This window comes from Capricornis sumatraensis, chromosome 6 (genome assembly GCF_032405125.1).
Source record: "Capricornis sumatraensis isolate serow.1 chromosome 6, serow.2, whole genome shotgun sequence".
Classification (NCBI taxonomy): Eukaryota; Metazoa; Chordata; class Mammalia; order Artiodactyla; family Bovidae; genus Capricornis; species Capricornis sumatraensis.
Genome location: NC_091074.1, coordinates 35,950,898 through 35,964,890, shown reverse-complemented (window position 1 = coordinate 35,964,890; position 13,993 = coordinate 35,950,898). Strand labels below are relative to the sequence as shown.

The following is a 13,993-nucleotide window of genomic DNA, read 5'->3' as shown; positions in this document are numbered from 1 at the left end:
GCTTCCTCCTCGCTCCTTGCAGGCTCTGTTGTATCGCTTTGCCTGTGTGCTCTCTCTTGCCTGCCTCTGGCTCTCCAGCTCTCACCCTCTGGGCTCCCCCTCCTTCCTTCCTCTCTTCTTCACTCCCTCTTCTTTTTCCAGCCCCCACCCCTCCTTTCTTTCAGTGCTATGGTCCTCTCCTTTCCCAAGTATCCCCCTCCCCACCAACCACACACACACACACACACACACACACAAACACAAAAATCAACTGGCATGCAGCAGCAAGCACCTGCAGTAATAGACTCTTTTATTAAAACTGTTATTCTGCAAGACTTGAAATTCCCCATGGACCGGGCCATGTCAAAGCCGATATAATTAACTAGAGGCTCAGCAACGGATCAATTACCAGACAAGCAAGTGATAGTGAAATCAATGAAAGATCATCAGCCACATTATCAGTGTTGCAACTCATTAGGGCAAAACTGAGAAATGTGCTCAAAGCGAGCCCAAGCAAGGTGGCATTACAAAACAAAGGGCTAATTTGGAGACCCTGCTGTGAACAATCTGTAACAGAATTAGCCTTTTTTCCCCCTAAACTGCACAACTCTGTAACTAAATGTGACAGACTGAGAGAAGCAGTTTATTAAGACACCAACCCCAAGTTTATTTAGTTCATAAACTCTCTCCTAGAAAATCAATACAGTCTGTACAGGGTTATTAGGCTGACTAGCTAATACATCCAAATCTGGTCTCCCCGGCTGACAAAATGCTACCCAGCCTAGGGAAACTGAGCTCTTTCAGAGGGCAAAGCTTGGGTTGCCCTACATGAAACAAGTTTACAGTGTAAGTAACTAGTACCTGGCATGTAACTACTGTCAAGGCACATGCCTCAAAAGCACCAGTTATCTAAGTTGCTTTGTTTTTTTTTTACTAAAAATCTATCATGCAATTCTGTACCTGCTAAATGGATTTGATCAAACAAAATTTTAACTTGTTTGTAAGAACAGTCTACAAAGAAGACAAGCTTTCATATGATAAGAGATAACAACCCTGACTTACCAAGAAGTGAATGAACAGGTAAACGAAAACAAAAACCTCAGGCATAAACACATACTGTGCTTTGCAGATTTTAAGTTTCGAACAATCATTTTTAAATCAAGTCCTCAAAATACAAATTTGACTCCTCTAGAAACCTCCAAAATGCTTGATTTGAACTTGCCACTTACTTCCACATAGAAACACAGCATGCAGAGTCCTCAATTCCAGGATAATCTTTTGTCTAGCAATCAGGACACCTATAAGGACAGAGATACAAAAAAATACACACCCACAAGGCACTAACATGACTTTTGAGTTTGTCTTCTGGCTATACAGTTTGAAGATTGTAAACTAACTGTCTACAATCACTTGTATTAAAATTACTTAAAACTAGGGGAGTAGAGACAGGCATCACTTACACAGGTTCCTGCTGTCCTGATCCATGTATTTCCACTGAAAGAATCACAAATACTGAAGGCTGTATGTTGGCTTTCCCACTCTTACTGAGAGTGAGAGACAAACCATGGGAAAAAATACACCAGTTAGGTCTAAATGGCACCCAAGTTAGTAAAGACACTGTGAGAATGTGAATATCTCCATCTCATCACAACATGCAGCGGAAATACACTTACACAAAAGTAAGAAACTCAGATGCAGTTTACAATATTAAAGTAAACTGGAGAACTGAAGAAAAAACAAAAAGACAATAGTTTTTGGAAGTGATTTCTTATGTTTAAGATGTTTTCACATTTAAAATATCCCAACAAAAGGATTATACTATAAGCATGACATCAGTGTATCGGCTCTAAGATACTAAATCCTAAACTTCTAAAAAAAAATTCTTCATTCTCACAAGACTTAAATAAAATCCAACTTATAGAGTCCTGTAAACAAACATTTGCCCCCTAACTTCTGAGCTGGCATTTACCAAGTATCTCATAGCTCATGTTTTTGAGTCATCTATGAAAAAAATTAAATATATATATATTCTAAACCTATACTATAGATACCAATGTTTCAGACAGTAATCAAAAGTTGCAATTACAAAGAAATTTTAGTTTTTAAAACCTTTTTGCATATAACTACATACTGTGCATGTACCCTCAATGAGATCCAATTAGTTACAAAGAATTTGCATTTCAGTTAGTGTGGGATAACAAGACTATAGGGAGGCACAATGCAATTCCACCAGCAGAGTTAGAAAGTGTGTTCTTTCTCTTGTTAGCTCTGTAAGCAATAATTCCCACAACCGACTATTTTAAATGTTACTGATCTTTTCAATATTTGGGTATTGAGATGGGTTAGATTTTTCCCTCCATTTCAAAAAAAAAAAAAAAATCACATGTTGGTACAAATATTAGCCACAATGAGCACCTTGAAGAAACAAATGAGCTAAGGATTTTGTTTTGTATGTTTGTATGTGCGATTTTTGGGGGGGGTGGGGGGAGGGATACTGTTTGTTTTCTTTTTAATATTCATTATTAATTTCTTTGAAAACACATTGCTTTCTTAAAATAAGATCCATAAGTGAAGGTAAGGAAGTATCACTGAGACAGTTCTAGAATGTAAATATATGTGGTTTTGCGATAAAGGCATGCATTTAGTACACAGAGAAAGTACTCAAGGATTGTCCTTTTTTCAGCTATGTTTCCAGCAATGTAAATCCTAGGCAAATATCAAATAAATGTACGATTTATAGACACAGTTAACAAGCATCTCTAGGACTTCCGCTGGTTCACGGAACAATACCTGTAATTCCCTGGGTTCAGTTCAGCAGCTGTTAACAGATTCTGTAATCTGTAATGACAGTAAACTGGCCTTTGCTCTTCTTTTATGCACTATTCATTTTCAAGGCTTGGTTAAGTACAGAGCTGGGTTAAAGATCAGTGGTTTTCCATGTGACACACACTGGTATTCATCTAATGGCTTGTCAAGACAAAACTGTCCTGTTCTTGCCAAAATAATAAAAATGACGCTCCACATCGCATGACAATCAGCACTTCCTCGTGGTAAAACAACTCAAGCTTTTGTACTTCACTTATTTTATAGAGAAAAAAAATTCTTAAGTAATTGGCTATCCAAACCTATCTGCAGAATTAGGCTGCTCTTCTCAAAGGAGATTTTTATAATGTTTTGACCTCTCAACCCTCAATGTGTAAACTAGTTTCTAATCAAATCAAACTTCAGAGTATAAAAAGAATGCTGAAGCTACAAATTCGTATAGCATTAATGTATATAACTTAATATATGCAAATTATGCAGAAGCAGCAGGCTGGGCCCAGTCACAGAGGTGGGGGTAACCAATTGAGGAAATGTCATTTTTCCTGAGAACAAAGTATGGGGCTTGCTTTGCAACATCTGTTGGGCTGTGTGAAATGTTAACAGATGTCTTAAGTGAAAAAAAGGAAAAAGAATTAATAAAGGAAACCTCCTCTGAACAGATAATCCACCCAAATTTCCATATTCTGGAGAAAAAAAGTTGACAGCAACCTTTTTCCCCTGTGAGACCTGCCATCCCTACCTTATTGTGCAGTTTCATTTTCTATGTGAGGCTATGGGGGAAATTTTTTTGATTCATTATCAAGAATAGAGATAACGTAAAAACAATAATTTCCACTGAGGTCTTCCCTTTGTGAATAATTATATCATAATCTAAGCTGCCTGTTTTCTCTTGAGTCACATAGGTCATTTGATGGGAGGACAGTGAAAATTCATCCCCCTCTAAAAAAAGAAAAAAAACACAGAGAAAAGATGAACTATTACTCTGCCCGCAGGTTACGAGGGAAAGGAAGGAGGGAAGAAGATTAAAAAGGCGCTCATAAGGTATGTTAGTTGCTCAGTCATGTCTGACTCTTTGCGAACCCATAGGCTGTACCCTGACAGGCTCTTCTGTCCATGCAAACCTCCAGACAAGGATACTGGAGTGGGTTGCCATTCCCTTCTCCAGGAGATCTTCCCAACCCAAGGATCAAACCCAAGTCTCCTGCACCGCAAGCGGATTCTTTACTATATGAGCTACCAGGAGTTCGGATATGAACACATCTCCTGGAAAATCCCATAGACAGAGGAGCCTGGTAGGCTACAGTCCATGGGGTCACAAAGAGTCAGACACGGAGTGAGCAACTTCACTTCACTACTCTTGAAAAGGCCCATCTTCACAAATAAGATTCATCCATCACACCTACATCTCTCCGTCTCCACTGACTCCTAATTTCCTCCCATTACCAGCCTTGTAAGAGTTGAAGTACCTCTCTTTCAACAGCCAAGGGCTCTACAGAAGTCTGATGATCCTGAAGAAACATTTTGGATTCTCCTAGTTGGATCCTTTTTTCTTTTTTTAATAAGTCGCTCAGTCGTGTCAGACTATTTGCGACCCCATGGACTTGTCCATGGAATTCTCCAGGTCAGAATACTGGAGTGGGTAGCCTTTCCCTTCTCCAGGGGATCTTCCCAACCCAGGGATCGAACTCAGGTCTCCCACATTGCATGTGGATTCTTTACCAGCTGAGCCACAAGGGAAGTCCTGGATTCCTGCATTTAAATTTTGAGGAAATCAGAAAACTTTTTTCAGATTCTCATTCGTGTATTAATTGACTGGATGATCTAGGTAAACTTGAATGCAACTGCCTTTAAATCTAGATTTAAATGATGAAGCATGTCTGCCAACTACTGAATCTAACCCTGTGTCTGCTCCTTATGGATGTACTGAACTATGCACCTGTATTCTTCAATAAATCTTTCTCTTTGGAGACAACAATCTTATTACTTATTCTCTAAAAACTTGGGACATAAATTTGGGTTAAGAGCTCATGGATTAACTAATTTAAAATGCAGTTCAAGATCTTTACAGATTCAAATGAAGGAAGAAAAAAAAAACGGTCTGCCCCCATGGATTGCCAGTCTCAATCACTGGCCCCTCTCTGCTCTATGAGTCTGTGTTAAAATTGTACATGTTATGTCCTATTTACAACTACGCCCTCACTAGATGGCTCTGGCAGCCTGGACTGGGCATTTCAACATATAGAAACCTCAGCCAGGAGAGCCGGTGAAGATCTCGGGACAAGAAAGGCAGGCGTGCCTTTGGGTTTTGGTGAGCCTGGTTTTTGCCAAAGCAGCGTGGGTATTAAACCACGCTCTGGTGTTTACTCACATGAATATCACATTAGAGCACATGACCAGAAAATAACAACAATTACTGTTGACCCCCCAAAAATTGATCACTTGCACTGAGGGAAAAGCTTGGACACCGAAAAAGCAGCACTATGTGATCTCAGAATACGGGGAAGATGAGCTTCCTAAAATGAAGTTTGAACAGGGCAGAGATTTAAGTAACTTTCAGCAGTGGTAGGCACATGTCCCGTTAGCAAAGGCTACCTAAGCACCTCATCGTTCCCTTGCGAAAGGGAGAAGCCATTCTGGTTGACACTTGTCTCAGGACCAATTGGCACAATCCGTGTGATACAGCATCTGCTGACAGCCTAATCAGGGGCTCGATTTCAGGGAAACACATCAAGGATGTGTTTTCAGAGACATGTCCAAATGCCATAATCCCTTGATACACTATAAAAAAATAAAAATAAAGAGAACTTGGACAGGGTGTGGTGGATGAGGTAGTTTATAAGATGTTAGGGAAATGATGAATCCTTAGAATCAGGCTATTTGCAGATCCAAAAGCATCTGAGGTCAGCATGAATCTCAGCCTTCGAGGGAAAAAAAAATATCAAACATGTTACCTACCCTGTTTGGACTTAAAGACAGAAAAATGAGTTTATTCATCTTTTTTCAGCTACAGACAGTGACAATGGCTTCTTCCTACCATAACCTGAAGTTCATGTTTTATGAGAAAGTCTAGAGGAAAATGACAAGTAACATGTTTCCTTAAACAAGCAGACAGCAGGCAATTATTTTTGTATGACCAGGAAGAGCTGTAAAGATAGTGCTAATTTCTCTATTTACTTCCTTCTAAAGTCCGAAGACCTGAGAAACTGGCAGCCCCAGTGAAGTTATCATAATAATAGTTCAAATTACTGTCCTGAAGGAAGATTGAGACTGACAGACACCCAGTTAACCCAACTCTTGCTTTCAGAGCTGTCACAGAATAAAGCAACTATGCTGAAGGTATCCCCTTACATGAAATTCACAAACCTAAAAAATTAGTGTAAAAATAAAAAAATTTTGAAGTTTCATAAATTTCACGAAAAAACAGAGGCTCTATCATGTATGTACATATCTAAATGAAAACATGTTAAAACAAAGCAAATTTGAATGCAGCTGAAGATTGTCTTCAAAATTAAGGAACTCGATGCTAGAAACTCATTAACAGCATATTAAAAACAGAAAGAATTAATGGTTAACTGAGTTCTGAAAAGTGATATGACATTTGGTGAGCAGTAATGTTTGTAAGGGACTGCAAGGAGATCCAACCAGTCCATTCTGAAAGAGATCAACCCTGGGGTTTCTTTGGAAGGAATGATGCTGATGCTGAAACTCCAGTACTTTGGCCACCTCATGCGAAGAGCTGACTCACTGGAAAAGACTCTGATGCTGGGAGGGATTGGGGGCAGGAGGAGAAGGGGACAACAGAGGATGAGATGGCTGGATGGCCTCACCGACTCGATGGACTTGAGTTTGAGTGAACTCCGGGAGTTGGTGATGGACAGGGAGGCCTGGCGTGCTGCGATTCATGGGGTCTCAAAGAGTCAGACACGACTGAGCGACTGAACTGAACTGAACTGAACGTTTATAAGGAGGGGCTTCCCTTGGTGGCTCAGCAGTAAAGAATCTGCCTGCAATGCAGGAAACCTGGGTTTGATCCCTGGGTCAGAAAGAACCCCTGGAGGAGGGCATGGCAACCCACTCTAGGACTCTTGCCTAGAGAATCCCACGGACAGAGGAGCCTGGCGGGCTGCAGTCCACAGGATCGCAGAGTTGGACACCACTGAAGCGACTAGGCAGCAGCAGCAGTGTCAATAAGAGGCACAAGGAAAGTCTCTGAGGGCCAGGTAATGTTCGGTGCATGCAGGCATGCTGAGTTGCTTCAGTGCTGTCTGACTCTTTGGGATACTTTGGGACTACTGTCTGACTCTTCGTCTGACTACTGCCATTCACAGTAGCAGTAGTAAACTGTCAGACCTGAAGTATACCACCCGTACAGGAAAGTGTACAAACCATATGGGTATACAGGTTGGTGAATTTTCACAAAGTGATCCTACTCAGAACCACCAATTAGATCAAGATACAGGACACTGGGGCTTCCCAGTTAAATGGTACTATTACTGAAAATGGTGAAAATCAATGAGAACTATGTAAAAGAAAGGAAAAAAAGGAGAAAAAAAAATAAGGGGGGAGTAGGAGAGAAAAGGGAAGAGGCCAAAGAAGGGAGATACATGATCACATTCACAAACTATTCATGTAACTGCCACTAAATGTACGGCTAGCAATGGCTTTTTTGAAGGTAAGAAGTGTGACCGTGAAGTAAATACCTGAGTTTCACAAAATAAGTATGACTGTGAAAGCCAGTAAAAGGGAGGGAGGCAGAATACTTGTGTGTGCGTTAACTTATCTAGGTGATGCAAGAATGGGAGTGTATCCAAGAGGCTTAAACACATCTCAACTTGAGAAGCATCAACCCCACAGTAGGGGACCCTGAAACATGCTTGCCCACCTCGCTCGCTGACCCTGTCCTCTGACTTGTAATTATGGCTATTTGGAGTGGACATTGAGCATGCCTATTGAGAGACTGGGAAGAAAATTACACATACTCTACAGACAGTATTATTTGGAGACACTGAGGACATGAAAACATATTGAAAAAAACTGCAAATAAATTCCTCTAACCACCTAGACACATTTTAAGAGTTAAAAGTCTTCAAGGCTGACAGCATCCCAGCCATCAAATAAACAAATCCTGGAGAGAACAGAAGTAACTCATTGGGAAAAGCTGAATAATTTGCTAATTGATAAGTCATATACTTCTTTTGCCCTGACTAGCTCGGTTTCTAGCTCCCTTTTCTTCCACATGTTATTAAGACACACATTTTCAACTAAGTATTTTTAGCCACTGTTAGGGAATACTGATCAAAGCCCTACTTGCCAAATACAAGGTGTGTGGAACATGAAAGTTAAGACACAGACCCTATAAGTTTATAATCTAGTACAGGAGATAAGCCAGCATGCTTATCTGGCTAAGCAACCTTAACGAAACACAGAACATCTTAAGAGAGATAGTGGCCAAAAGGTATAGGACTTAACAAAAGGAGATTCCTTCTAGCTGGGGTGGGAGGAGGAAATTTCGAAGCAGAGGCAGCATCTGCACTGAAACTTAACTGACAGTATTCCTAGAAAAGTGGTCCAGCTGAACTGGAAAGTAAGGTGGGTCTGTGTAGAACAACGAAGAATGAAAGCGGTGGACTGCTCAATGGGAACTATTATACTGAAAAGGGTCTGGTATGCCACCAGGCTGTGCATGCCCACTCAGTCATATCTGACTCTTTGGGACCCCATAGACTGTAGCCCACCAGGCTCTTCTGTCCAGGGGGTTATCCAGGCAAGAATACTGGAGTGGGTTTCCATTCCTCCTCCCGGGAATCTTCCCAATCCAGGGATCGAACCCATATCTTCTGCATTGGCAGGCGGATTCTTTACCATTCAGCTACGTGGGAAGCCAACACCACTTGAAAGAGATGCTATTTATCCCATATCCATCAACAGTAAAGACTGCTGCAAGCATCTCACCAGCAGCACAGTGTGATCATTACTATACTGGAAGAAGATTTATCCAGCAATAGCATGACAGACAGACAGATGGACTGAAGTGTGAAAAGACAGAAGTGAAGACATCAATTAGGAAGCTACTATAACAATCTGGGTAAAAAGGCTACAGGTAATAAGCCTGGAGAAAAAAGAGCAAGATGCAACATGGAGGTAAAAATCCAGGGGACAAGAATGATAACATGTGTAACAAAGGGAAGGAGTCAAAGATGACACAAAAGCCCTGAAATTCTGAGCATGGGAAAACTGTAGCACTCTCAACAGACGTGGGAGTGAGCAAGGTGGTGGGAATACACAGTAAGCTCAGTTTGAGACAACAGTTGATCATCTGGTGTCTAGGCAATTAGAAACGTTCAGAAAATAGGTTGACACCACAGTGATCAGATCTGAGAGTCATCAACAGAGAAGTGACCCAAAAGGTAAAAGAAAGTGGCCACGGTAAGCATCTTGGGATGCTTATTGTAGAAGATGCTTATTGTCGGATGGCTACTGTGGGAGAAGACAAAAAGAACATCATCAACAGGGGTACTGTGATTGTTCTATATTCTCAATGGCAAGAGAAGTCAGCATTCAGAGAGGTTTAAATATTCTAAGAAACCACACTACTTCCTTTAGAGTACAGTAAAGCCAAGTGTCAAGATTGCTGGGAGAAATATCAATAACCTCAGATATGCAGGTGACACCATCCTTATGGCAGAAAGTGAAGAGGAACTAAAAAGCCTCTTGATGAAAGTGAAAGAGGAGAGTGAAAATGCTGGCTTAAAGCTCAACATTCAGAAAATTAAGATCAAGGCATCTGGTCTGATCACTTCATGGCAAATAGATGGGGAAACAGTGGAAATAGTGTCAGACTTTATTTTGGGGGGCTCCACAATCACTGCAGATGGTGACTGCAGCCATGAAATTAAAAGATGCTTACTCCTTGGAAGAAAAGTTATCACCAACCTAGATAGCATATTCAAAAGCGGAAACATTACTTTGCCAACAAAGGTCCGTCTAGTCAAGGCTATGGTTTTTCCAGTAGTCATGTATGGATGTGAGAGTTGGACTGTGAAGAAGGCTGAGCACCGAAGAATTGATGCTTTTGAACCGTGGTGTTGGAGAAGACTCTTGAGAGTCCCTTGGACTGCAAGGAGATCCAACCAGTCCATTCTGAAGGAGATCAGCTCTGGGATTTCTTTGGAAGGAATGATGCTAAAGCTGAAACTCCAGTACTTTGGCCACCTCACGCGAAGAGTTGACTCATTGGAAAAGACTCTGATGCTGGGAGGGATTGGGGGCAGGAGGAGAAGGGGACGACAGAGGATGGGATGGCTGGATGGCATCACCGACTTGATGGACGCGAGTCTGAGTGAACTCCGGGAGTTGGTGATGGACAGGGAGGCCTGGCGTGCTGCGATTCATGGGGTCTCAAAGAGTCGGACACGACTGAGCCACTGAACTGAACTGAAAGCCAAGTGTAGTAAAAAGTAGTAGTAAATGTAGTAAGAGCAAAACAAAGTACATAGGGATGATAAATACCAAAGTCAGAATCCTGCTTTAGGCTAGGAGGGCGGGTCTTGGACTGAGGAAATGGCAGTAGGTACAGTGTAATTATAGGGCTTCCCAAGTGGTGCTAGTGGTAAAGAACCCGCCTGCCAATGCAGACAGACATAAGAGATGTGGGCTCAATCCCTGGGTCGGGAAGATCCCCTAGAGAAGGAAATGGCAACCCACTCCAGTATTCTTGTCTGGAGAATCCCATGGACAGAGGAGTCTGGTGGGCTGCGGTCCATAGGGTCGCACAGAGTTGGACACGACCAAGCAACTGAGCACACGCACACAATGTAACTGGGATGGTAACCAGGGGCTGAGATGTATTCGTACATTATTAGTTCTTAAGCTTAAGAAAAATGGGTGTTCATCATACCATTCCTCATACATACTTGTAGTTGCAATGTTATATTCCGTATTGTAAGAGAGATGTCTTCATGGGCAAATAGGTATAGAAATTATGTAATCTAGACTGGAAAGAAGAAGTAGAAAACAGAAACTATTCCATGGAGAAATTTTGCAAAGAAAGCAAGTAAAATAAGAGAAAGTGGTCTGAAAGTCCGCAGGGCTTGGGAGAAGTTAGTTGTGTTCCTGTGTAGATGGTTTGTTTTTCACTATGGGAGGTGAGGGGAAGAGTCTATTACAGGCAAAGGGGATGAAACCAGGGGAAAAGGGGATACTGAAGATCTAAGCCAGAGGGAAAATCATATAAAAAGGGTTTTAGGAGAGCATGTGATCAACAGCACAAATGAATAGGGTACCCCTAGACTTCCCTGGTGACCTAATGGCCGAGATGCCGCAGTCCCGATGCAGGGTGCCTGGGTTCACTCTCTGGTCAGGGAACTAGATCACACTTGCAGCAACGAAGAGTTCACATGCCACAGCTAGAAAGCCCACATACAGCAACTAAGACCTGGCACGGCCAAAGGAATATTTTTTAAAAAAGGAGGAGAAAAAGAAATTTTTTTTCAGAAAACAAAAGGTAAGAGAAAAAAATTCTGTGGTGGAAAAAAAAAATACACACACACACATATATATCAAAAAAGGTCATGTAAAATGCTAATTTCCTATCTCCCCCACTAAACTGTATAGTTGTTGAAAGAAGAGTTTTATCTATTGTTGGTAAGCCAGGCCCTCCAGAGTGCTTAACACATAGTAAATGCTCAGTAAATGATAGCTACACAAAGGATATGATCATCTCAGAAAAGATGAGGGCAGTAGCTGAGAGAGACGGGGCAGGAAGACACCAAGGACTGACGAGAGAGGAGAGAGTAACGTGAAACTCTGAACTGGTGAAGGATAAAAGCAATGGCAAACTGCAGAAGGACTCAGCCTTGTTTCCTTCAAAACTGTGATAAGTTACAAGCAAGCAGACTGGGTTCAAGAAAATATAGCTCCTATTTCTCATCTGGGAAGTGAAATGCTTAGAACCAGCAAGGCAATCTTAATACAAAACTGAAAAATGCCTTGTTCCAAATGTACCAACACTAACTTGTGATAATACACCTACATCTTTGCCTTATAGCATTCTTATAGGATTTAGTTCTGATCAAGATTTGAAAAAAATTGTTTAATTTTTATTTAGGTGTCTCCAATTCTAAGTGTTTACCACCTGCGTTTTTTTAAACACTTATGAACTAGCTAATGAAATTCCCCAAAGCAAACAAAAATCAAAAAATGTTATGCTTTCTCTGGATATATGCCCAGGAGTGGGATTCCTGAGCCATATGGTAGCTCTATTTTTAGTGTATGCAGTCTCCATACTGTTCTCCATAGTGGCTGTACCAGTTTACATTCCCGCCAAGAAAAGATACACGGACTCCAATGTTCACTGCGGCACTATTCACAATAGCCAGGACATGCAAGCAACCTAAATATCCATCAACAGAGGGATGGATAAAGAAGATATGGTACATACATACAGTGGAATATTACTCAGCCATAAAAAAGAAGGAAATAATGCCTTTCGCTGCAACATGGATGGACCTAGAGATTGTCATACTGAGTGAAGTCACAGAAAGGCAAATATCATATATCACTTATATATAGAATCTAACAAGGTACAAATGAACTTATTTACAAATCAGAAATATAGATGCGCATGTAGAAAATAAACTTAAGGTCACCAGGGGATAAGGAAGGGGAGAGATAAACTGGAAGACTGGGATTGACATAGACACACTACTATAAAAACAGATTAACGAATAAGGACCTACAGTAGAGCACGGGGAACTCTACTCAGTACTCTGTAACGGTCTATATGGGAAAAGAAACAGAAAGAGCGGATATGTGTATATGTATCAACAGATTCACTTTGTTGTTACCGTGGAAATTAACACAATATTGTAAATCAAGGAAACGCCAATAAAAATATGTTCTTAAAAAAGCGATGCTGTGCCCCATCTGTGACCTGAACGAAGGACTGGAAGACGTGGAATAATGTCCCTTGATTAGTGAACATAAGAGGAGGCTGAGGGGAGCACCCTTTCCTGCGATCGGTATTCAGAGCTGCAACCATGGGCCAAAGCCCCCCAGCTCTCTGCACCGTCAGTCTCCAGGCACTCTCAGAACAGTATCCCTCTAGAGAACAGGGAAACCCTGAGTCACCTGGCCAACCTGTGCCACCGCCAAACAGTCACCTCAGGGACCTGGACAAAGACATTCATCCGCTGCGCTGGCAGCCACTCCAACCCGCCCTCCTAACCTAGTCCTTTCTGTGGGGACCACTATCTAAGCAACCTGTCATAGAGCTTTATAAAGCAGCATTAATACTGTGGGCCAAAATGAGATTGATCTCTGAGCTTCATGGCCTCCTATTGTCAACAGTGCATTATAAAACCAATACTAAATACTTTATAAACAGGTCTCCCTACAGTGTATTAGACAAACAGTGCATACTTCATGCCCCATCGCTGGTAGCCACATATCCATCAGATGAATAAATTATTTATTAGGTGCTCAGAAGTGCAATAAGAGTCAATAAACTAACTTCTAAATACTTATAAGCTACCATTTCATTGGAAATTGTACCTGAACAAAGAAGACCAACCCACTCCCTGAACGGGGCATGGGCGCTTTCTGGCCATCCCATGTGCCCTATTAGAAGGAAGCACAGGCCACATACACGAGACGGGACACATATTTCCGGGACCTGAAAACCGTCTGGGTTAATGAATTTACAAAAAGAGCACCACCCAACCCTATGCTCGTTTTCTTTCTTTTCCATATAGTCTTCTCTGGTCCTGCCAACCTTGGTGACAACTCAGGGAAATTAAAATTGGTGGGAACATTTCACCCTGAGTCAGACCCAATGACAACCACCACCACTCAAGGTTGGTATCGGACATCTCCAAAGAAACTAACCAATGGCTTGCATGTACCAAGCTCTCTGCTACATGCACAGCATAGAATTTGGGACTCACAAATCTCAGGCTTCAAGTGGCACTTTTTTTTTTTTTTTCCAATTTTCAGTTCAAGGTCCCGAGACTGTAGCCTCCCGATGATACAGTCCCTCGTGCCCAGTCCAATATCATCAGTTCTCTCTTTCCAGGTTCCACCCCTCTGAAAGAAAATGACCTTATGTTCAAGAATGTATTTCAGCCCTTCAAGAAGGAATTTCTTCAGCTGGGAGTTATTTCCCAAACTATCAGAGGCGTGGACCTTTGTGTAG

The 13,993-nt window shown here is 41.6% G+C and overlaps 1 protein-coding gene across 1 annotated transcript in view; it reads right to left on the bottom strand.

Annotated features, from left to right (window-relative positions):
* The window catches only part of BNC2 (basonuclin zinc finger protein 2), a 326,012-nt gene extending 318,273 nt beyond the window's left edge, over positions 1 to 7,739 (bottom strand). Inside the window, 1 exon segment of the mRNA XM_068973578.1 lies at positions 7,625 to 7,739. Within this exon segment, the coding sequence (XP_068829679.1) occupies positions 7,625 to 7,739 (115 nt within the window).
* Positions 7,740 to 13,993: the final 6,254 nt, after the last annotated feature.